Source organism: Schistocerca cancellata, chromosome 1 (assembly GCF_023864275.1).
Source record: "Schistocerca cancellata isolate TAMUIC-IGC-003103 chromosome 1, iqSchCanc2.1, whole genome shotgun sequence".
NCBI classification, from domain to species: domain Eukaryota; kingdom Metazoa; phylum Arthropoda; class Insecta; order Orthoptera; family Acrididae; genus Schistocerca; species Schistocerca cancellata.
Genome location: NC_064626.1, coordinates 801,718,331 through 801,744,438, shown reverse-complemented (window position 1 = coordinate 801,744,438; position 26,108 = coordinate 801,718,331). Strand labels below are relative to the sequence as shown.

At 40.3% G+C, this 26,108-nt stretch overlaps 1 protein-coding gene across 1 annotated transcript in view; it reads right to left on the bottom strand.

Moving 5' to 3' along the window:
• LOC126187899 (synaptic functional regulator FMR1) overlaps window positions 1-26,108 on the bottom strand; it is a 232,578-nt gene that overhangs the window by 93,269 nt on the left and 113,201 nt on the right. The window contains 1 exon segment of the mRNA XM_049929253.1: window positions 85-228. Coding sequence (XP_049785210.1) covers window positions 85-228 — 144 coding nt within the window.

The following is a 26,108-nucleotide window of genomic DNA, read 5'->3' as shown; positions in this document are numbered from 1 at the left end:
TTAGATAAATGAAATTACACCTTTTATAAAGTAATGAAATTCAAAATTCTTAATGCCTAAACCAAATACATCTCCAAACATTACCTTTAGGTGCGCTAAGTGATATTCCAACAGCACCTTTGCATTGGCTATACTTTCTACAGTTCCTACAAAAACGAAAGGAACTTGACCTTCTTCACGAGGGATTGTTGGCTGTGGTTCGTTATCTCCCTCTATTTTGACTCTAACCTGGAATAGAGAAAGCTTATGGATATTTGCACACAACCAAAATAAATAATCTTGTAACTACTACAAATATGAAGCATAAATTAAAGCAGCTTAATATTACTACTATGACCATAGACTATAAACCTTCCAATCTCAGAGAAAAAGAATACAAGGACTAAGTAATGAACAACTTTGGAAAATGCTACTGTGTTGAAGAAATTTTTTACATTAAGACCTCTCAATGGCTTGTAGCCCTTTCTCCTAATTTTCCTCAACTAATTTCTCTTTCCTACATGAAGGCAAATAAAGTTCTGGAAGTTCAGATTAGTGTTTTCTACTTTACATACAACTATCAGCATCAGCAATTGCACTTCTTGGAAGAAGGTACTTGTCTGACCTACCCTCCACCCCCAACATATTACAATAATGCACACAAAAAAATCTTCAATGATCTTTAAGTTATGCTAATGATCACTATTTAATCCAGACATGCAGTTTGATGAAGAGCAGAATTTTTTGTACTCAGAATGACTAATATAATGAATTTAGTCCGTTACATATGAATGCTTCAAAAATTTTAATAATTTACAGTAATATATAGGGGAATGAGGGATTTACTGCAGTAAGTAGAAGTATTTGTACAACTATTTTCTTACAGTAGAATTCATTAAGGGTGAGCAAATGGAAACTGACCTTAGACAAACAAATTTTTCAAGCGCCATCAGCACATGACGTGATGTAAAACTAACACCAGCATAGACAGAAAGCAAACTTTTGAAGATATTACTGTGATGTGTTCCACTTTAGATGTCACATCAAAGACACACAATGGGCATCAAAAAGGGGTACGGGCACCTGCACTGTGCAACCCCCATTCCCACCCACAGGTGAGGGCCCTCCCACAGCATCCACACACAGGTTATCGGTGCCTGGCAAGTGGTCTCTCCACAGTTTAGAAGTATTAAAGGGGTATGGATTTACAACGACAAATCAGAGAAAAAGAAACATTATCAGAAGGTGGGGGGGGGGGGGGGGGGGAGGTGGCAACTTTATGTCTCCACAGGACATGGAACACCAATATGAAATGGGTGACAATTCGCCAAGTGGAGAGATACTTGTTACTAATATCCTTTTTAACAGCTCTGTGCCTCCTATTACTACAAATATAATAGGCCCAATAGCAGACCCGATGTCTTGTCAAGGTACGAGTGAAAACAGTTGTTAGCAGATGCAAGGGAAGATGACAGACGTGTCAACAGGAGACAGGGCATTGACTCCTAACTGGCGACGTGCAGTCTGCACAGTGAAGAAATTCCAGTTAAAGCCTGCCTGTCATCTTCCTTTCTACCCTTGAGACTTTGCGCAATGAAAAATATTTAACAAGCAACATGAACAACAATATGATTGGCCAGAAGAATACGAGCCACCTAATCAGGAAGAGGCCCATCCAACCATGAGCTGAGAGGGAACACTTTGCTTTTGAGTGCTACTGCTGCATTAACACGGGACATTCTGGTCTGGCTGCTGCTGAAAAATATGCACTGCCAGAGCATCCGCGCAACAGACAACAGACCCCAGAGTGCCTGCATACTCTATTTACTACACCACCACCACCACCACCATCCAGTAAAATGTACTACAGCTGTCTCATCCCAGTGTGCCTGCCAGTTCTATTTGTCTCATAGCAATCATGATTTAAAACCCTGTAAACAATTCATAATCTTGCTACTGATAATGGACAAATAATTACTTCCTTCTCACAAGTAAAGGTAATTTGTAAATTGTATCTGTATAGCTATTGCCTAAAATCACTTTAGTTTGTAAAAATAAATTTCCTTATTTATTTTTACAAACGATCTTGCGTGCCTCAACGATGCAGATAGCCGTACCGTAGGTGAAATCACAACGGAGGGGTATCAGTTGAGAGGCCAGACAAACGTGTGGTTCCTGAAGAGAGGCAGCAGCCTTTTCAGTAGTTGCAGGAGCAACAGTCTGGATGATTTACTGACATGGCCTTGTAACACTAACCAAAATGGCCTTGCTGTGCTGGTACTGCGAACGGCTGAAAGCAAGGAGAAACTACAGCCATAATTTTTCCCGAGGGCATGCAGCTTTACTGTATGGTTAAATGATGATGGCGTCCTCTTGGGTAAAATATTCTGGAGGTAACGTAGTCCCCCATTTGGATCTCCGGGCGAGGACTACTCAAGAGAATGTCATTATCATGAGAAAGAAAACTGGCGTTCTACGGATCAGAGCGTGGAAAGTCAGATCACTTAATCGGGCAGGTAGGTTAGAAAATTTAAAAAGAGAAATGGATAGGTTGAAGTTAGATATAGCGGGAATTAGTGAAGTTCGGTGGCAGGAGGAATAAGACTTTTGGTCAGGTGAATACAATGTTATAAATACAAAATCAAATAGTGGTAATGTAGGAGTAGCTTTAATAATGAATAGGAAAATAGAAGCGCGGGTAAGCTACTACAAACAGCATAGTGAACGCATTATTGTGGCCAAGATAGAAACGAAGCCCACACCTACTACAGTAGTACAAGTTTATATGCCAACTAGCTCTGCAGCTGATGAAGAAATTGAAGAAATGTTTGACGAGATAAAAGAAATTATTCAAGTAGTGAAGGGAGACGAAAATTAAATAGTCATGGGTGACTGGAATTCGACAGTAGGAAAAGGAAGAGAAGGAAACATAATAGGTGAATATGGATTGGGGCTAAGAAATGAAAGAGGAAGCCGCCTGGTAGAATTTTGCGCAGATCATAACTTAATCATAGCTAACACTTGGTTCAAGAATCATGAAAGAAGGTTGTATACATGGAAGAACCCTGGAGATACTAGAAGGTTTCAGATAGATTATATAATGGTAAGACACAGATTTAGGAACCAGTTTTTAAATTGTAGGACATTTCCAGGGGCAGATGTGGACTCTGACCACAATCTTTAGTTATGAACTGCAGATTAAAACTGAAGAAACCGCAAAAAGGTGGGAATTTAAGGAGATGGGACCTGGATAAACTGAAACAACCAGAGGTTGTACAGAGTTTCAGGGAGAGCACAAGTGAACAATTAACAGGAATGGGGGAAAGAAATACAGAAGAAGAAGAATGGGTAGCTTTGAGGGATGAAATCGTGAAGGCAGCAGAGGATCAAGTAGGTAAAAAGACGAGGGATAGTAGAAATCCTTGGGTAACAGAAGAGATACTGAATTTAATTGATGGAAGGAGAAAATAAAAAAATGCAGTAAATGAAGCAGGTAAAAAGGAATACAAACGTCTCAAAAATGAGATCGACAGGAAATGCAAAATGGCTAAGCAGGGATGGCTACTAGAGAACAAATGAAAGGATGTAGAGGTTTATCTCACGAGGGTTAAGATAGATACTGCCTACAGGAAAATTAAAGAGACCTTTGGAGAAAAGAGAACCACTTGCATGAATATCAAGAGCTCAGATGGAAACCCAGTTCTAAGCAAAGAAAGGAAAGCAGAAAGGTGGAAGGAATATATAGAGGGTCTATACAGGGGCGATGTTCTTGAGGACAATATTATGGAAATGAGAGAGGATGTAGATGAAGATGAAATGGGAGATATCATACTGCGTGAAGAGTTTGACAGAGCACTGAAAGACCTGAGTCGAAACAGGGCCCTGGGAGTAGACAACATTCCATTAGAACTACTGACAGCCTTGGGAGAGCCAGTCCTGATAAAACTCTACCATCTGTTGAGCGAGATGTGAGAGACAGGAGAAATTCCCTCAGACTTCAAGAAGAATATAATAATTCAAATCCCAAAGAAAGTAGGTGTTGACAGATGTGAAAATAACCAAACTATCAGTTTAATAAGCCACAGCAGCAAAATACTAACTCGAATTCTTTACAGACAAATGGAAAAACTGGTAGAAGCCGCCAGATCAGTTTGGATTCCGTAGAAATGTTGGAACACGTGAGGCAACACTGACCCTACAACTTATCTTAGAAGAAAGATTAAGGAAAGGCAAACCTAAGTCTCTAGCATTTGTAGATTTAGAGAAAGCTTTTGACAATGTTGACTGGAATACTCTCTTTCAAATTGTGAAGGTGGCAGAGGTAAAATACCGGGAGCGAATGGCTATTTACAAATTGTACAGAAACCAGATGGCAGTTATAAGAGTCGAGGGGTATGGAAGGGAAGCAGTGGTTGGGAAGGGAGTGAGACAGGGTTGTAGCCTCTCCCCAATGCTATCCAATCTGTATATTGAGCAAGCGGTAAAGGAAACAAATGAAAAGTTCGGAGTAGGTATTAAAATCCATGGAGAAGAAATAAAAACTTTCAAGTTCACTGATGACATTGTAATTCTGTCAGAGACAGCAAAGGACCTGGAAGAGCAGCTGAACGGAATGGACAGTGTCTTGAAAGGAGGGTATATGATGAACATCAACAAAAGCAAAACGAGGATAATGGAATGTAGTCAAATTAAGTCGGGTATGCTGAGGGAAGTAGATTAGGAAATGAGACACTTAAAGTAGTAAAGGAATTTTGCTATTTGGGGAGCAAAATAACTGATGATGGTCGCAGTAGAGAGGATATAAAATGTAGACTGGCAACAGCAAGGAAAGCGTTTCTGAAGAAGAAAAGTTTGTTAACATCGAGTATAGATTTAAGTGTCAGGAAGTCGTTTCTGAAAGTAATTGTATGGAGTGTAGCCATGTATGGAAGTGAAGCATGGACGATAAATAGTTTGGACAAGAAGAGAAAAGAAGCTTTCGAAATGTGGTGCTACAGAAGAATGCTGAAGATCAGATGGGTAGATCATGCAACTAATGAGGAGGTACTGAATAGAATTGGGGAGAAGAGGAGTTTGTGGCACAACTTGACAAGAAGAAGGGACCGGTTGTTAGGAAACGTTCTGAAGCATCAAGGGATCACAAATTTAGCATTGGAGGGCAGCGTGGAGGGTAAAAATCGTAGAGGGAGACCAAGAGATGAATACACTAAGCAGATTCAGAAGGATGTAGGCTGCAGTAGGTACTGGGAGATGATGAAGCTTGCACAGGATAGAGTAGCATGGAGAGCTGCATCAAACCAGTCTCAGGACTGAAGACAACAACAATTTCCTTATGTTCTTGCAGCTGGCACTCCTAATTCAATTATATAATGTGCAAATGCCACACTCAAGTTCCATTTAAAATATTGTGATTCCTTTTATTTAACAAATAAATGCTGCACACACTAGTGCAATATAATATTCAACCACCAAATATATTGTGCCCAATGTAAGGTCTGTTTTTCCATTAACTGCCAACTGCTCAGTATTTTGTAATTAAACTCCGGTGTTTAGTTGCTCTGGTATTCAGCTTTTCTAAATTAATGAAACTTTTGTTTGATATTATCATAAAGTGACTGAATGGCATGGCAAGCAATTAGCAGTAGACTTATGGAAAGAACACTGGAGTATATGTTGTTTGGATGTGGCTTTCTTTTGAAGTTCTGTTTCAACTTTAATTTCATTTGTTTGGATATTTGTCTCTTTTGTATCATCTCAGCACTGAATCAACACAAAATTTTCAGATACATGACAAGCTTTGTCTAATGATCTCAAACAGATCTCGTAAAAGTAATCATACATCTGTGGAAGACAATACTGTGATGGAAGATGCAACAGAGTGTGCACTGCCATTCCACACACAAAATGAATTATGCAAAGAAAGAGCAACGAACAGAAAATTATTGGGTAGTAATGATGGCAGATTCAGAAGAGCAAATAACGTGCAAAATCTGCAAAGTATTCACTATTGTGCAAGAGAAATTGACAATGACCCTAACCAAGTTAATGTTGCATTACATCTGGAGAATGGTACATCACCGCAACGAAAAATTGTGCAGCAATGCGAAGTTGTAGATGGAGATAGCCACAGCCTTGCTAGAGTATGCAGGAATCCAGACATGCCAGGAATTAATAGAAGTAAGATTTGTTGTCTGGGAGTGTGTGGCTCACCATGTCACTTGTTTTGACACATATTAAAGCATTATTAGTTCATGCACTCTCACAGAATTCCTTCCTTGTGATCTTCAGGTCATTAAGTGAGACAGATGATAAGAAAAACACTTAAGTCACAGAAGAAGTCAATAACAGGGAGTTACCCACTCTGCAAATAGTGGTAAATTAAAATTGGCACTTGCTAGAGGACCTGAACCATTTGGATATAAAAAGGAGTGATTTGACACCTAGGTCAAGCCATAGACAACAACACTAAGGCAATGTGCTGCCTCTAGGTCCGACACAGCTATGAACTTTGTTAATGATCAATCAGTCAGAAAACAAAATCTGATATAGGTATGATGCCCGAGGGTTTGTATTACTTTCGTATGAATGTACTGAGAAGTATAGAAATTTCCAGATAAAGTGATAATATGTAAAATTGTTGACAATTTTAAACTGAGAATCAGTTTTAAGTTAAAGAGAAGAATAACTTTGAAAACATATTAATTCAGACTTGTCATCAGTAGATATATGAGAGTTGAGCTATGTTTGTGGTGTTAGTTGAGTTATTGATTGTGTGTGGCAGTATCAACGTTTGATAAATAAAGGCCATGACAATTTGGGGGATAACAACTGATAGTGTTTCTGAATGTGATATATAGTAAATAACAAAAGTAGCATTGGGATACATGCAACACGTTTCAGGAATGGACAGCATTGGAGGTGATGGAGACAGTGACGTAAGAGAAACTTGGTTTGGAAGAGATGCAGTATCATTGATATTTAATGAAGGCATGTGATATATGGATTGCTTTTTTTTGGGGGGGGGGGGGGGGTGTGAACTTTTGGAAGGAAGAAGTTCTGGTTTGCTGATGAAAGCTAAGATACTGGCAGGCACTGGGACTAAGAAGAGGGTAATAATTCAGTAGGGAAGATGCATATAAGGAAAATTGAGGAAAGGGCAGCATCAATTGATGTGCAAGAGGTCAGAATCTGAAAGAATATACCCCATACCATTCCTGAAACTATATCAACGGCTTTACATGCAGAAATTTAATGATAGAAGAGAAATTACGTCATGTGCCACAACAGAAGGTGTCAATATTATGACAAAATTGCAAATGGAAAGTTGCACAAACTTCACAGAGTGAACTGTAGTAGTTCTTGTGCAGAAACCTGGAAAAACCCCTGTGGCTAAACATGCCTTGGTGCATGGCCAGCACATCTTGGCACAGTGTTACACCGTCCAGGTTATCTGGATACTTCCCACTAACACCAACCTGTCAAAACTCCAGAGATGGGAACTTGCCCTTCAGTATATCCTCTCTTCTCGTTATCCGCCATGCCTCAACCTCCGCTAATTTCAAGTTGCTGCCACTCATACCTCACCTGTCTTTCAACAACATCTTTGCCTCTTTACTTCTGCCTCGACTGACATTTCTGCCCAAACTCTTTGCCTTTACAAATGTCTGCTTGTGTCTGTGTATGTGCGGATGTGTGTGTGTGTGTGTGTGTGTGTGTGTGTGTGTGTGTGTGTGTGTGTGTGTGTGCTGATTTGCTTTCAAATCTTTCAGTTGTTGTTCTACGTCAGGGATGTTTATTATAACATACAGGAGTTTGCCCGATGGTCAGATGACAGTATACGTGCACAATTGTCCTCCATGAAATATTTCTTGAATGTGAAATTTAAAACTTCAACTATCGTTTTTCTACCTTCGACTGTCACACCAGACTGGTGAACAAGTCACTGAATGGAAGTCTTAGACCTGCTTAGCAGTTTTACATAGGACCAGAATTTTCTCAGGTTCTTGTGCCAGCTCTATTGTAAAGGTGTGACACTGGTAGTAGTTGTGTGGGTCACGCATAGATCTTTTCACGTAAGCACGAATCTCATCTAACTTTAGCTTGTTGCCATTTATGTGTTGTCTTTTGCATACTTTATCTACTTGCTAGGCACATAACTTACTAGACCATAATTTACAATCTCCTTAAACTTTGTCCATAATTCCTCTACGTTCATCTTACTGAAACTAAGTGATGTAAGCTCACTCTGTAAGTGAGATGCGAACAACTGCTTGTCTGCTATATCTATCAAAAATACTGTTCTAGCCTTCTTGACTGTTTCATTAACTTTCATAATCATAGTTGCTGTAATGACATGATCGCTAATTGCCGTTTCTATACGGACATTGTCAATAACGTCCAGCTTTTTGTAGCTACAAGGTCTAAGATATGTCCATTGCAATGGTAAGTGTTACGGCAACATGTTCACCTCAAATGTATGTATGCATAAAAAAGTTGTGCACTGGAGATCACCCATAATAAGGATAGAAAATAGCATAAAGAAACGTAAATGAAAATGTACAGTAATTCATAGGAAGTCAATTAAATAAAAAAAATTAATAATACTCAGATAAGTTCTTTCATTGTTTTCATTGTATATGAATGCCTTTCACTTAACAAGATTGCCCCGGAGGAACAGGAATGAGGACATCTGTCAAGACAGGAAAGAAGACTTGTAGAGATGGCACGGGAGACATTTCCTGGCTGAAGTCAAGAGGGGGTAGTTTGCTTCTGAGCATCACTGCCGCAAATGCAGGATGTTGAAGCCGGGCTGCTGCTGAACGAGGTGCACTGCCGCCAAAGGATTGCGACAGTCTACCCCAGCACACCCACATATTACTTTCACACCATTAAGCTATGCTGAAAGTCACACACCCCTTCATCATCACTACCCACTGGCCAGTGAAATGCATTACAGCTGCATCACCCCAGTCCGCCTGCCAGTTCTGTCTGTCTCATAACAACCATGATTTAAAACTCTGGAAACAGTCCTGAGAAACTTGCTACTGACAGTTGGCTGCTAATTATTTCCTTTTCACAAATAAAAGTAATTTGTTAATTGGATTTGAATAGCTGTGTTACAAGAGCACTTTTGCCTATAAAAATAAATGCTTTTGACTAATCTTCCACATGTTCTTGCAGCTTGTGCTCATAATGCTTTTCTTTATTGAGCAAATGCCACATCAAAGCAAAAGTTTATGTATTTCAAAAAATCCGTCACAACAACAGTATATTTGTCAGTCCCTTATACAGGGTTATTACAAATGATTGAAGCGATTTCACAGCTCTACAATAACTTTATTATTTGAGATATTTTCACAATGCTTTGCACACACATACAAAAACTCAAAAAGTTTTTTTAGGCATTCACAAATGTTCGATATGTGCCCCTTTAGTGATTCGGCAGACATCAAGCCGATAATCAAGTTCCTCCCACACTCGGCGCAGCATGTCCCCATCAATGAGTTCGAAAGCATTGTTGATGCGAGCTCGCAGTTCTGGCACGTTTCTTGGTAGAGGAGGTTTAAGCACTGAATCTTTCACATAACCCCACAGAAAGAAATCGCATGGGATTAAGTCGGGAGAGCGTGGAGGCCATGACATGAATTGCTGATCATGATCTCCACCACGACCGATCCATCGGTTTTCCAATCTCCTGTTTAAGAAATGCGGAACATCATGATGGAAGTGCGGTGGAGCACCATCCTGTTGAAAGATGAAGTCGGCGCTGTCTGTCTCCAGTTGTGGCATGAGCCAATTTTCCAGCATGTCCAGATACACGTGTTCAACTGTTTCTTCGCTCACTGCAGGCCGACCTGTTGATTTCCCCTTACAGAGGCATCCAGAAGCTTTAAACTGCGCATACAATCACCGAATGGAGTTAGCAGTTGGTGGATCTTTGTTGAACTTCGTCCTGAAGTGTCGTTGCACTGTTATGACTGACTGATGTGAGTGCATTTCAAGCACGACATACGCTTTCTCGGCTCCTGTTGCCATTTTGTCTCACTGCGCTCTCGAGCGCTCTGGCGGCAGAAACCTGAAGTGCGGCTTCAGCAGAACAAAACTTTATGAGTTTTTCTACGTATGTGTAGTGTCTCGTGACCATATGTCAATGAATGGAGCTACAGTGAATTTATGAAATCGCTTCAATCATTTGTAATAGCCCTGTACATAAAAGAGAGGGAAAAAAGAGCACAAGTGTTGTCCGGAGACGCCATCAACTCTTACGATAGCGAACTGTTACAGTAGAGGGCCAAAAATATATGAAATTTTGTCCTTCCATTACTGGCAGAGTGGCAAGGTCAAACTTATTACAACTAAATAATTAGTAGTCAATGACACACTACACATCTCACAATGATTTTATTGAATTAACTATTCTTACAACTCAATCTTAAGTTAACTGCAAAGCTCAAAGAAGGTTTTCAGCAACAGAACATTAAGCTCTCAAATACATTAGCATTGTGGAGATTATGTGATCTACCCCACACACCATTTTGAATGGCATTTACATGCCCAGGATAATTTTTATCAATTAACCAATTGGATCTGAGCAAGTTACATCACGTACTTCAGTGTAAATACAATCAGACCTTAAACATACTGTATTTACTTGAGTATTTTTGTCCTTTGAAAACTACAGGGTTGTCTTACATTCACAAATTAAATTATTCAAGACACAAAGGAATAAAGTCATCAGCTACCAGTGGGCATTGATTTATATTGAGGGCGAAGTTTTACTTTGTTTCCAGCTAGAATTCTAAACTGGGTCTCCTACTTGCTAGGCAGATTTGCTGACCCCTATGCCACCCAGATTCAGTTCTCACCCAAATCTAGCACACCTCTCGTCGGATCCAAATTCTGAACTCATACCGCACATTACCAATATAAAGCTCCTGCTCATTAGCCTCATTACTCGTGGCATCTCACCGACTCCCGTAAGAGTTTGAGCTTGGTGTGCATTTGCACAGAAGAGACAATTGACCGTCATCTTAATTACATGAAGATGGTGTCTGTTCTTTCAGACATGTAGGATGCGGTATGTGGTGTAAGTCGAGAATCTGGGTCCAATGGGAGGCGTGGTTGTGGTGACAACTGCATATCGATAGTGTAGTGGTCGGCACATCTGCCTAATAAGCAGAAGAACCAGGTTCAAAACCCAGTCTGACACAAATTTTCAACTTGCCCATTGATATAAATCAATGCCCACTGGCAGCTAATAGTGTCTTGATTCATAGTGTCCGCAGGATCAAAGTGGACATGTGTGAAAGAACAGACTCCACATAATTAAATTATTGCTTTTTATGTTGTCTAGCAGATTAACTTAGGGCTCATCCTGCATTTACAGATGAAATTTGGCCAACTGAGGTCACACAATAAATTAATTTGAAGAAACTGGAAGGATTGTAGAGACAACTGTGACAAGCTTGGCCAAGCATATAAACGGATGTGGGGAGGGGAGTGGTGAGTGGACAGCAAAGTTCTCAGTGCTGCCTACCTTGGGAATGTATACCATGTACCTCTGCTTTTTATGAATGTCTGCTCTGGTGTAACTGCAGTTCACCTGAATCCATTTTTAACTGTAACTGAACCAGCTTTAAACTGGACAAGTATTCAATAATAGTATACTTTTCTACAGAAGACAAATTTATGCCCATAAAAATAAGTTCACATTGAATATTGTGAAGATGGCACAACAAATGAAATGAGCTTCAACAATGGCAATGCAGCTGCTTCTGCTCTATAGCAATGTCTATTTTCAAGGTTGGCTACAGCATTAACCCAAAGTGGTACAATTTCTGCGAAGAGGACAGCGTATTATTGTCATTCAGTTTGTTTATATTGTTGACCCTTCTAGAACTGTTAATTGTAACAATCCATTATGGATGCAAATCATACCGTATTTACTCGAATCTAAGCTGCACTTTTTTTCTGGTTTTTGTAATCCAAAAAGCCGCCTGCAGCTTAGAATTGAGTTTAAAGTAAGCGGAAGTTCTGAAAAATGTTGGTAGGTGCCGCCACAACTACTTTCTCCCGTCGAAAATATGTAGTACCACACAGGCAGCAAGATAAATACTGGCACCAAAACTTCTGCGTCAGTAAATAAATTTAGAGAGCCATGTGAGGCAAGGGCAACTGCAGAGAGAGAAATTTTTGAATGTTCAAGTAGCAGGAAAGCATTTAGTGGGCCAAAGTGTGGCCGATATCATGCACTAGAAGTGATTTTAAATGAATTTGTTAAGGAACAGCATCATCAGAAATTCCTGCCTGTGAATGCCGAAATTTTAAAAATTAAGGCACATGAAACTGCTACAGAGCAAAAAATCGAAAATTTTTAATCTAGTTGCAGCTGGATTGATCTGTTTATGAAGCCATGGGGTTTTTCACTTCAGAGGAGAACTTCGGTTGCACAGAAGCTGCCGAAAAATTATTAACAAAAACTTGTGGAATTTCAGCACTTCATAATTAGGCGGCGCACAGAACAGCAATACCTTCTTGGTCAGATAGGAAATGCTGACCAAAGTCCCGTATATTTTGACATGCCGTCAAATTATACGATTGACACCAAAGGAAGGAAAGACGTAAGTGTTCTTACATCAGGCCGTGAAAAACACCAGATGTACGTCATGCTCGCTTGCACAGCATGATGGACATGAATTACCCCATTCACAGCTTTCAAGCTAAAGACTTTACCGAAATCGTAAGTGTTTCCAAAAACTAATTGTACGAGCAAACAAAAGTGGGTGGTTTTTGGAGGGCATGGTGCTGGAATGGATTAGGAGTGTGTGCAATTGTCGTCCTGGTGCACTGCTTGGTTTACGCAAGTGATCTCTGGTTTGCGCAGTCCTTTGGTACGAGATGCGTACGCAGGTCATACAACACCAGCAGTAAAACGAGAATTAGAGGATAGCAAAACAGACTCGGCAGTAATTCCATGTGGGATGACATCAATTCTGCAACCACTTGACGTCTGTTTGAATAAACCATTTAACAACAAGCTTAAATGCATGTACACAGACTGGCTTTCGAAAAGTGACAGACAACTGACACCAACAGGACATGTAAAACGCTCAAGTTTGTCGCAAGTGTGCCAATGGATTTTTATGATGCATGGAAGTGTGTTTCAAATCAGATTGTGCAACAAGCATTTAAAAAATGCACGATATCCAATGCACTAGATGGTACGAGGACGATGCTCTGCATGAAGAAATGAGCAACAAAGAATCTAGTGATACTGATTTAGAATCATGACTGATATTTTAAACATTACTTACAAGAGGTATTACAAACCTGATAAATTTTGTTTTAAATTTCAGTGTTTGATTTCTAAGTTACTGTCATTCTTATTTTACAAGTGTTGCTACTCTGCACTGCACAGTATAGAAAAGCGTGGAGAGCTGCATCAAACCAGTCTATGGACTGAGGAGGACGACAACGACAACACCAACACCACCAACAACACACACTGCATTTGAAGTCATCACTAAAAATCTACTACGAAAATCCGACTGGCAAGACTGTTTGGGATGTATGTCAATATGGCCAACTCTACGTTCTGAATTTTTTCCTGCCTGTGGCAAGAGATGGCTGCTAATACGAACTTTTATGAATCGTGAATCACATTCAATATTCTCTTCACCATAACTGTACAGACCATTCTTCTTCGCCAAGAGCACTGTCACTGGATATTCCTACTTGGACATGTTGCAGCAATGGCTGATGCCTCAAATGCAATCGCACTTTCCGTTCATCTTTCAGCAGGATGAGGCTCCACCCCATTTTCATTGTGAAGTTTGGGGGTACCTGAACGCGGAGCTGCCGCATCGATAAATCGGCCGTGCTACAGAAGGGGACAGCTGTTTAATGAAATGGCCTCCCCGATCACCAGATCTCACTCCATGTGACTTTTTTTACTGTGGGCACACATTAAAGACCTGGTGTATGTACCGCCTCTACCGAGTGATGTAGCAGAGCTCCGGGAGAGAATATGGGAAGAGACTGCCACAGTCAACGATGGCATGCTGGGACAGGTATGGCAAGAATTCAATTACTGTATTGACGTCTGCTGGGTCACTCACGGTTTGCTAATCGAATGTTCTTTTTACAAACTCTCAGAATCTCTCTTCAAAATGCAGTATGTATGACATATGTACACTTTTTAGTTCTTGTGAAATAAATTGAAAGTGTTACCTGACTTTATGTACACCCTTTATAAAGAAAACATAAATACAACACAAGATATTCTATATTTCATAAAATTAAAACTGCATACATGTAAACTTATTTAGAAGAAATTTACCTAGGAAAGACTTAGTAAACAACCCACATGACCAATGGCATTGACGTGGAAACACAACAGATGCATGTGAAGTGATATACATATATTTGCATTTGAAGTGATATAGATATATTTCTGACAAATGCATCTCTGGAATACCACTCCATCACGTATGACTGAATTTGGTATTCTGCCACAGCTTTCATCAACAAAAGAGAAATACACACCATTCATACAAGCAAGCAAACCTAAAGCACACGACTGCCAATGCCGGCAGCTCAGTCCAGAATGCAACTATCATGAGGGATGGCAAAAACAAACTGCAGGGATGGGGAAAGGGAAGAGATAGTAGTGTACTGGTGGGGGCAGAGGAATGCTGCCTGTCAGAGTGAGCAGGGACTGGAATGCCGACAGACACAGTGTCAGGAGGTTGAGGGGGTGGGGAGTGGGGGGAATGGAGCAAAATAGAGATGAATGGGAAAAGATGGGGGGCTGCATTGGCAGAGGTCCTCAGGGAGTCACACCTAGTGATACGTGGCTGGCGACCACGGGGTCCCGTGCTGAGTCCTGGCATTGCTTCCACTTACTTATGCCGGGCTCCTCACTTTTATCTTTCCTATCTGGTCACCCTCGGCCAGCTCTTTTTCTTTTCCGACCCTGACGCTATTAGGTTTCGAGGGCTAGGGGTCTTTCATTTTCCAACCTATACTTCTCATGCAGCGTCTGACCCGGAGCGGGTGGCTGCAAAAGGCGTCTGTATCCCATGTTAGGGGCGGCCTCCAGAACTGCGGAAGGCAACGGAATACCACCGCAGATTGTCTTCCCTGCATAATGCAGTCTCCATTTTATGCACAAAAAATGGCTTCCTCTCATGTTAAATCAGTGTCCGGAGGTAAAATAGTCCCCCATTCGGATCTCCGGGGGGGACAACTTGAAAGGAGGCAAAAAACCAAAACGAGAATTGGTATTTGGAATGTCAGAACTCTGCTGCAAGCAGGAAAACTAGAAAACCTTAAAAGAGAGATGGAAAAGAATCATACGGACCTCGTAGGAGTTGCTGAGGTAAGATGGAATGGACATGGAGAGTTGCAGTCAGATAAATATGTATTCTACTACTCAGGAGGAGAAATAAAAGGAATTAATGGAGTAGGAATGATTATGACAAAGGAATTGGCTAAATGTGTGGAATATGTAGACTATGCAAATGACCGGGTTATTGGTGTAAGGCTGAAAGGAGCACAAAATGATTTACTGATTGTCCAGGTGTATATGCCAACTTCAGATCATGATGACCAAATTGTAGAGGAAACGTACAATGTAATAGAGAGAATAATGGACGAAAATAAAAAATGCTGCAAAATAGTAATGGGGGACTGGAACGCCATTGTGGGAGAAGGGAAAGAGGGAAACATAGTAGGCAGTCATGGTCTTGGAAAGAGAAATGACAGAGGTGAATGGTTAATTGACTTCTGCAAGGAAAGGCAGCTGATAGCGGCAAACACATGGTTCAAGAACCATAAGAGGAGGCTCTACACTTGGAAATCACCAGGGGATAAATACAGAAACCAAATAGATTTTATACTGGTAGAAGAAAGATACAGGAATGGAATCAAGAAGGTGCACACATTACCAGGTGCAGATATTAATAGTGACCACAACTTACTTATGGCAGAAATAGAAATAAGAATGAAAAAACTGAAAAAGGCGACAATGGTGAAGAAGTGGGATCTAGAGAAGATAAGGTCCAACAAAGAACAAATTACAGAAATGCTGTCTCGGGACTTTCTAAACACATTACGAGACAAAGAAGCACCTGATAATGCCAACGAGTACTGAAATATGCTGAAAGAAGGAATCATTAAAGCAGGACAGAAAAATATAGGATATGTAAAAGGGAAAAGGTCAAAAAAACCATGGGTCACACAAGAAATGATTTCCAAGATGGAGGAGAGAAGAAAATTGAAAAACAAGAACACTGAAGATGCAAGAAAGATATACCGAAGGTTAAATAATGAACTGCGAAGAGAAACAGAGCAGGCTAGGAGAAAATGGCTAAAAGAGGAATGTGATGAAATTGAAGAACTGGACAGGAAGGGAAGATACAACTTACTATACAACAGAGTAAAGACTATGACATGGGAACAAAACAGAGCAGGAAGTGCTACTATGGAAATTTTTAGTAAAGACGAAGAGGTAGTGTACAAAGATCGTGACGATGTCCTCCAGAGATGGGAAGAATATATAAAAGAGCTATATGACACAAATAGCAAACCAGAAACTCTGGAACTTGAATCACACAACAGTGTAAGTGATGAAGAGAAAGGACCGACCATCATAATGGAAGAAGTAAAGTCTGCCATTGCTGCAATGAAAAATGGCAAAGCAGTAGGTACAGATACAATACTGGGAGAAATACTAAAATGCTTGAACCACAATGGAATAAGAGAAATATTGAGGTTATGTAATAGAATATATGACAGTGGTGAATGGCCAGAGGACTTTTTGACAACAGTAATGATTCCATTACCGAAAAAACAAGGAACCAAGAAATGCAGCGAGCACAGGACTATCAGCCTCATTTCACATGCAGCCAAAGTGATGTTAAGAATAATTAATAAAAGACTTGAATATGTAATGGAGGAGAATCTCGGAGAGGAGCAGTTTGGCTTTAGACGGAATACGGGCACCAGAGATGCAATAGGGCTCCTACGAATCTTGGGAGAAAGGTTTATTGAAAAAGGAAGAGACCTATATATGTGCTTCATCGATTTAGAAAAGGCATTTGACAATGTGGTTTGGGACAAGCTGGCGACTATTATGAGGGAAAAGAGAGTGGACTGGAAAACCAGAAGACTTATAAACTCATTATACCTTAATCAAAAAGTTTCAGTTAAAGTGAGAGGAGAAAGTACAAACTGGATCAGACTAGGGAAAGGCGTAAGACAGGGATGCTGTTTATCACCTACTCTTTTCAACCTGTACTTGGAAAATATGATTGACCAATGCTCATTAGATGACAAAGGAGTAGAAATTGGAGGAAGAAGAGTAGGATGCTTGAGATTTGCTGATGACATGGTCCTCCTAGCCACAGGGGAAAAAGAATTACAGGATTTGGTGGACACCATTGCAACTAACGGAAAAAAATATGGAATGAAAATTAACACAAATAAAACAAAAGTATTGGCAATAGGAGGAAATAAGGAAATAAAAATTGTGCTGAATGGAGAAACACTAGAACAAGTGCTAAATTTTAAGTATCTTGGAAGCAGGATAGACACCAACTGGAAGTGCACCACAGAAATTAAAACAAGGATAGCAATGGCAAAAGAGGCGTTTTATAAGAAAAGGAGAATCTTCTGCAGCAGTCTGGACAGAGAACTCAGAAAGAGACTCATAAAATGTCTTGTATGGAGTGTTCTTCTATATGGCGCTGAAACATGGACTATGAGGAAAAAAGACAGAGAAAGGCTGGAGGCTTTTGAGATCTGGACATGGCGGAAGATGGAAAGAATAAGTTGGATGGACAGAGTAAAAAATGAAGAGGTACTGAGAAGAGTGGGAGAGAAAAGACAGTTACTAGATGTAATAAAGAAAAGAAAAAGAAATTGGATTGGGCATATATTAAGAAAGAATGACGGACTGATAAAAACAGTTTTAGAAGGTTATGTAGAAGGGAAAAGGAAGCGAGGAAGGAAGAGATTCCAGATACTGGATGACATGATGGACGGTACAACATACAGCAGCCTTAAGAAGGAAGCAATGGATCGCAGAAAATGGAGAGGCAAAGGACCTGCTAATATAGCAGATAACTGATGATGATTGGCAGAGGGCAGCAAACAGTGAGGCAAGAATGTAGAGGAGATTATAGGACAGCGGGAGTGGAAACTGTCCGGTGAAGGGTGAAAAGGCAGTATATTAAAGTAGGGTGAGGCCAGGATGATTATGGACAGATCCATCCATGTCTCTGTCCATATTAAACCTCCGAACCACAAACTGTACCTGCATTTTGAGAGCTGCCATCACACAAAAAAATTCCTCCCATACAGCCTTGCCACAAGAGATGATGTATCTGCAGTGACAAGATGGGGGTCTTTCTAAAAATCTGGGTGCACTCTTTAACAAAGATTAAAGCCATAAACTCACATTTGGATGTTTTTAATATCTGTTACCATTTCATTTCAACAGTATTCAATCTGAAGTACTACACCCAAATTTTTTTAATAGGTTTTTCACTCCCTTTAACAGCTGTATGGGCACATACTACACTACAACATATTCAAAGACATTTAAAACTGAAGTGTATTCTTGGGTAGGTTTACTTCTGTGAATGTAAATGATTCGTATTCTCAATTTTTCTCTAAGGATGCAAAAGCTGGACCTTGACCAATATCTACAGAAAAGTAATGATTCTTCTGAAATTTATCTGTATCACTGCCTCTTACGCACACCTTGGGTGCTGGAAATTTGAAATGAAGAAGTCCATCAGATGAAAAAGCAAAAAAACTATTGCTCAATATAAAACAAAGTGAAACTATCTAAGAACAATGATGATGACCCATACTCTGAGGAGTGTAGGGGACGATGCGGGAGGTAAGAGATACCAGTTATTACAACTAATCACTGAAGGGAAATACAGGGGATAGGGTCTGTTGGAAGACTAAGGAACTCATGGCTGAAAGATATAGGGAGATGGTACAACCGCACGTCAGAAGCTTCCTTCCATGCTGCAATGTCACATCTAGAGCTGACTACATGGGCTACCAACCACTGTCATGTTAAGACACCTTAAGAAGAAATGTAGCTAGTGGAGAACACTAATTATTGTACTTTTAAATTGGACCTAACCAACCATTATAAAAGACATGCGATTTTTGAAGAAATCTAGAAAACTGAAATGATCCCAGAAGAATGGAAAGTGGCATTTATTTACTTATACAAGAAATGTGACGAGATGACCACCTTTAGTCACTAACTTTACAGTTAATTTAAAATCTCATGCTAGACCCAAGAATTGACAGTTCTTCGTGAGGCTATGATAATGGATTTGAAAGGGGAAGTTCTTGGCTCTGAGAACATTAACTATAAAATCCATAAATAGCACAGATTTCTAACTTTTAAGGACATAATTTTAACTTTCATTGATTTTAAAAGTGGTATTAACTTTTGACAGGAAGGCATATATCAAATACGAAAATTTTGGAACTGAAACTTAATTTGTAAATCATCTTTGCATCTCTCAAGAATATAATTTATGGATGAAATATTAAAACCCTTCAAAACTAACACAGGAATGAGTCAAGGCAATGGGCAACCTCCAATCCTTTATAACAGCGTTCAGGAGTAATTTAAAGAAACTAGAACAAAAATTAGCTGTCACATAAAAGTTAACCAATAATTCTGGGGAAAAAGAATACAAAGATTCCAAATAAATAGTCTGACTGCTGTTGCTGATTTTGCTACACTTTCAGGCTGTCAACAAATATAAAGATTTTTGTTAATGTGGTCTTCAGTCCAAAGACTGGTTTGGTGCATCTCTCTATGCTATGCTATGAAAGCCTCTTCATCTCCGAGTAACTACTGCAAGCTACATCCCTTTGAATCTGCTTACTGTATTCACTTCTTGGTCTCTATCTACAATTTTTACCCCACACGCTTCCATCCAGTACTAAATTGACAATCCCTTGATGTCTCAGAATGTGTCCCACAAACAGATCCCTTCTTTTGGTCAGGTTGTACCACAAATTTCTCTTCTTCTAATTCTATTCAGTACTTCATTTGTTGCGTGATCCACCTATCTAATCTTCCGCATTCTTCTGCAGCACCATATTTCAAAAGTTTCTATTCTCTTCTTGTAAATTATATATTGTAAATGTTTCACTTCCATGCATGGCTGCACTCTATACAAATACTTTCAGAAAGGTCTTCCTGACACTTAAATCCATACTCTACATTAAAAAATTTCCCTTCTTCAGAAACACTATATCCTTCCTACTTCAACCATCATCAGTTATTTTGCTTCCCAAACAGCAAAATATCATTTACTACTTCAAGTAGTCTCATTTCCTAATCTAATTCCCTCAGCATCACCTGATTTTGTGTTTCCATTAACCTCATTTTGCTTTTGTTGATGTTCATCTTAACGCCTTCTTTCAAGATACTGTCCATTCAGTTCAACTGCCCTTCCAAGCCCTTTGCTATCTCTGCCAAAATTGCAATGTCACTGGCAAATCACGAAGTTTTTATTTCTTCTCTATGGATTTTAATTCCTACTCCAAATTTTTCTTTTGTTTCCTTTACTCCTTGCTCAATATACAGATTGAATAACATCGGGGATAGGCTACAACCCTGTCTCACTCCCTTCTCAACCACTGCTTCCCTTCCGTGCCCCCTCAACTTACACTCCTGGAAATTGAAATAAGAACACCGTGAATTCATTGTCCCAGGAAGGGGAAACTTTATTGACACATTCCTGGGGTCAGATACATCACATGATCACACTGACAGAACCACAGGCACATAGACACAGGCAACAGAGCATGCACAATGTCGGCACTAGTACAGTGTATATCCACCTTTCGCAGCAATGCAGGCTGCTATTCTCCCATGGAGACGATCGTAGAGATGCTGGATGTAGTCCTGTGGAATGGCTTGGCATGCCATTTCCACCTGGCGCCTCAGTTGGACCAGCGTTCGTGCTGGACGTGCAGACCGCGTGAGACGACGCTTCATCCAGTCCCAAACATGCTCAATGGGGGACAGATCCGGAGATCTTGCTGGCCAGGGTAGTTGACTTACACCTTCTAGAGCACGTTGGGTGGCACGGGATACATGCGGACGTGCATTGTCCTGTTGGAACAGCAAGTTCCCTTGCCGGTCTAGGAATGGTAGAACGATGGGTTCGATGACGGTTTGGATGTACCGTGCACTATTCAGTGTCCCCTCGACGATCACCAGTGGTGTACGGCCAGTGTAGGAGATCGCTCCCCACACCATGATGCCGGGTGTTGGCCCTGTGTGCCTCGGTCGTATGCAGTCCTGATTGTGGCGCTCACCTGCACGGCGCCAAACACGCATACGACCATCATTGGCACCAAGGCAGAAGCGACTCATCGCTGAAGACGACACGTCTCCATTCGTCCCTCCATTCACGCCTGTCGCGACACCACTGGAGGCGGGCTGCACGATGTTGGGGCGTGAGCGGAAGACGGCCTAACGGTGTGCGGGACCGTAGCCCAGCTTCATGGAGACGGTTGCGAATGGTCCTCGCCGATACCCCAGGAGCAACAGTGTCCCTAATTTGCTGGGAAGTGGCGGTGCGGTCCCCTACGGCACTGCGTAGGATCCTACGGTCTTGGCGTGCATCCGTGCGTCGCTGCGGTCCGGTCCCAGGTCGACGGGCACGTGCACCTTCCGCCGACCACTGGCGACAACATCGATGTACTGTGGAGACCTCACGCCCCACGTGTTGAGCAATTCGGCGGTACGTCCACCCGGCCTCCCGCATGCCCACTATACGCCCTCGCTCAAAGTCCGTCAACTAAACATACGGTTCACGTCCACGCTGTCGCGGCATGCTACCAGTGTTAAAGACTGCGATGGAGCTCCGTATGCCACGGCAAACTGGCTGACACTGACGGCGGCGGTGCACAAATGCTGCGCAGCTAGCGCCATTCGACGGCCAACACCGCGGTTCCTGGTGTGTCCGCTGTGCCGTGCGTGTGATCATTGCTTGTACAGCCCTCTCGCAGTGTCCGGAGCAAGTATGGTGGGTCTGACACACCGGTGTCAATGTTTTCTTTTTTCCATTTCCAGGAGTGTATAATTGCCCTCCAGTTTCTGTACAAATTGTAAATAGTCTTTTGCTCCTGGTATTTTACTTCTACCACGTCTAGTATTTTAGAAAGAGTGTTCCAGTCAACATTGTAGCATCTGTAGACTTAGAGAAAGCTTTTGACAAACACAGGTTTCCCTTTCTTTAACATATCTTCTATGGAATGTCGTAGGATCAGTATTGCCTCATGTGTTCCTCCATTTCTCCGGAATCCAAAGTGATCTTCCCCAAGGTTGGCTTCTACAAATTTTTCCATTCTTCTGTAAATGACTTGTTCGTATCTTGCAACCATGACTTATTAAACTCATAGTTCGGTAATTTTCACACCTGTCAACACCTGCTTTCTTTGGGATTGGAATCATTATATTCTTCATGAACTCTGATGGTATTTCGCCTGTCTCTTACATCTTTCTCACCAGATGCAAGAGTTTGTCATGGCTGGCTTTCCAAAGGCTATCAGTAGCTCTAACGGAATGTTGTCTACTCCTGGGATCTTGCATCAACTCTGGTCTTTTAGTGCTTTGTCAAATTCTTCACACATTATCATACTTCCCTTCTCATCTTCCTCTACATCCTCTTCCATTTCCATAATACTGCCCTTCATTGCATCTCCCTTGTACAGACCCTCTATGTACTCCTCCCCGCTTTTTGCTTAGCACTGGTTTTCCATCTGAGATCTTGATATTCGTACAGGTGGTTCTCTTTCCTCCAAATATAAGGATACAATACACAAATATGTCTCTCTGAGGTGGCAGCCAACAAAACAGCTTAGAATCTCCATAGTAAACAATTTATCAAACAAGAAGGTTCTCCACAATTTGTAGCTTAAGATATTGATCAACTAGAAAAAAAATATTTATTAATTTCCACTTCAGCTTCTAGACTTCCTCTCCTCCCCTTTACCTGTCCAGCTCCTCCATGCCAACCCCCCCCCCCCCCCTTTATGTCACCCCTACCCCAATGGGAGCTAGGCTGTTCTCATCCCCACGGTACTGTTTCCCGAGGTGTCATGCATACCAAATGTGGTTGCAATTGTTCCAGTTTTTTCTATATGAAAGGAAAAAATATCTATGAAAATTATTTAGTATGATCAGCTACACAGCAAAAGTTCAAGGCTGTGAGAGCCTATAATGTCATGATTGCATGCCAAGCAGTCTAATTTTGGAAAAAGTTCCTAGATGACCACAACAGATTTTGCAAAATTTTGAGAACAGTTGCACATGTTCCAAATGAATATTGGTCAAGTTTTACTTTCACCAATATGATACCTCAACACAGACAGTTATTCGTTTGACCTCTTAGCTCATCTATCGACAGTGCACCCCCTCAGTTTTCAGAAACTTTGAGACACACAATATCCATGGCAATATTTTCTTGAAAGAAACAGCTTTTTGCACTCCCTTTACCAAAGTACCTAAAACAGATTTTATTACCAATTTTAACAGGAATAATTTGAGCGATACAGACAAAAAATTGAATGTGAACTTAAGCTTCTTGTATTTACGTAAGCAACTGCGGAATAAACCTGAAATTTTGCACATAACTCACCAATACAAGGTCTTAGGTGCATTAAAAATATGCCCATATTCTGCTGGTTCTCAAATCTGAAATCTTGATCTACAATTGTTTACCACTTACTGAGGTAATATCTTAAGCCCTGATAACTGGGAAATGAGCTTGGTTCAGAATAACTCCAAATAAGTAGTCTTTTTTAAAAAATCTTTAAAGCATTCGGTTCCACAAAATTATTTTTATAAAAAATAAATGGAGTAAAGAATACTACAAAAATGACAACTTCCCTTTTATTCGTGTGTCTAATAATTTGAGGTAAACACAACAGAGGCGTAATTTTCTGGGTTCTGCTTTATTAAAAATTCTCTCCAAACAATGAGCACTGTGTGTTGAATCAACCTTGTTTAATAAAAATGTTCATAATCAATATAATACAGTATTAAATTTTCTGTCAAATGTGTACCTTGTGATTTACTTTTGTGAAATTAGTGTTAAACAGTTATGAGTTTAAATGCAAGGTTGTCTTTCCACACTTATGCAAACATACACCTGTAACTATTTAACCGACTAATTTCAAGTGCAAAATACCACAAGATACGTAATGTGTAGAAAATGACACCAATTATTTTAACCATTGCATATACTTCTGTTCATTTCATTCTTGTGGTGCCTTGTTCACACTATCTGAATTTTATTATTGTGTTTGCAACATAGCGAGTGGGCTCTTTTGGCCAAATGTAGCTCTTATGTGATTCATCAAACCATATATGGTTTATAACCTGATCTATATTTTGTCGATGAAGAAACAATACCGCGTAACTGACAAATTAGCGATTTTTCGTTTTTCAGTCAGATGATGTCGTTGACCGTATGCACATCATAATGACAAATTTTTAATTATTTACCATAAAAAAATTATCTAAAACAATTCCGTGTATGTGACACAGCAAATAAATAGATGGCAATACTGCGTATCTACAATCTATGGATACAATAAACAATACCGCGTAAATACAAAAGCGCGCGCAGCCACAGCACATTGTTACTGCCTTATTACGTATTTAACAGTGCTCGAAAGTGGTTCCATGCTTGTAGCTTCATTCGTGATAATGGACAGCGATATAGATGATATTCTACTGAAGAAGAAATTGTTTCTCAGCTGAAATCAGCTTATGAAAGCTGAGAATCGTTCTTGATAGTGACAGAGAGCAGTAAGTAAATTGTTTTATTATTCACCTTTGAATGTCAGTAGCACCGCAAGTGTCTTATTGTGATATAAATCAGAACGCCCCCACTGCACTTGTTCTGTACTTTATTCATTTCTGCCAAAGATTTCTAGACTGTCCACTTTCTTGTAGGATCTCTCGTAAATGCAGAACAAACAGGCGAGAAAAGTCTTAACACTGAAGTTACATTTACCGAAGAAGAATTAATTTCGTGTATGGGGTTCTCTGTTACTGTTCCTGCAACATCTAATGATGCAGGGAAATTTTCTTGGGATTATTGTTAATAGTATTACTGATGCCATCGTTCTCATAAATACATGAATTTGAGCTTCATCTTTGTCTGCTTAAATTAATATATAAATATTTTTCAATCTAAAAACTTCAGTAGCTGTATCCAACAATGCTCAAAATGAAACCACAGTCACTGTTCCCACTAGAGACGACAGTACTTCACACTCATTGCTATGTGATGGTGCTCATTGTTTGCCAAACACTCTGGATAAATTACTGGAAGATCACGGGAGCAATAATGATGCTGACAGTGAAGGCCAAGAATTTTATGGTGACGTAAACAGTGACAGGAAACTTAAGTCTAAACCACATCCTGAAGATTGGAAGAAAAATGCCAATAAAATTCTGAGAATGCGTGGACAGGCGTATATTGGATACAAAAGAAGTCTAATTGGTAAAATCACTCATGATACTCTAAGAGAGGCACGAAAATTAGGTCCAACATGTACTTTGAAGATGTGCCAGAAATCCATTCAACGGAAGTGCCATCAGTTTTCTGCTGGTGATAGGCAGGCAGTATTTAACACATTTTGGAAAACAATATCATGGGATCAGAGAAAGGTTTACGTCGTCAACCTTGTAGACATAATTCCAACCAAACGTCCAGGGAAGAACATTAGCAAATCCAGGAGAAAAGGGACGCTCATTTATCATTTGAAAAATGAGCTGGGGAAACAAAGTATGCAAAAAGATGTTTCTCAATACTCTTGGGATTAAAGAATGGACAGTCCAATATTGGCTGGGTAATTCCACACACGGGATGAGTCCTGACACAGAATCGTCACGACCTCGAATCAAACAGATGAAGAAGAAAGATGAGAGAACCTTCATGAAAGAATTCCTGGGCTCTCTTCCGCATTACTGCAGGAAATCCTCCTCGAAGTTGTACCTTGAGCCTATTCTACAATTCAAACAACAGCTGTATGGACTATGTGGAAAAATGTCATGCAGA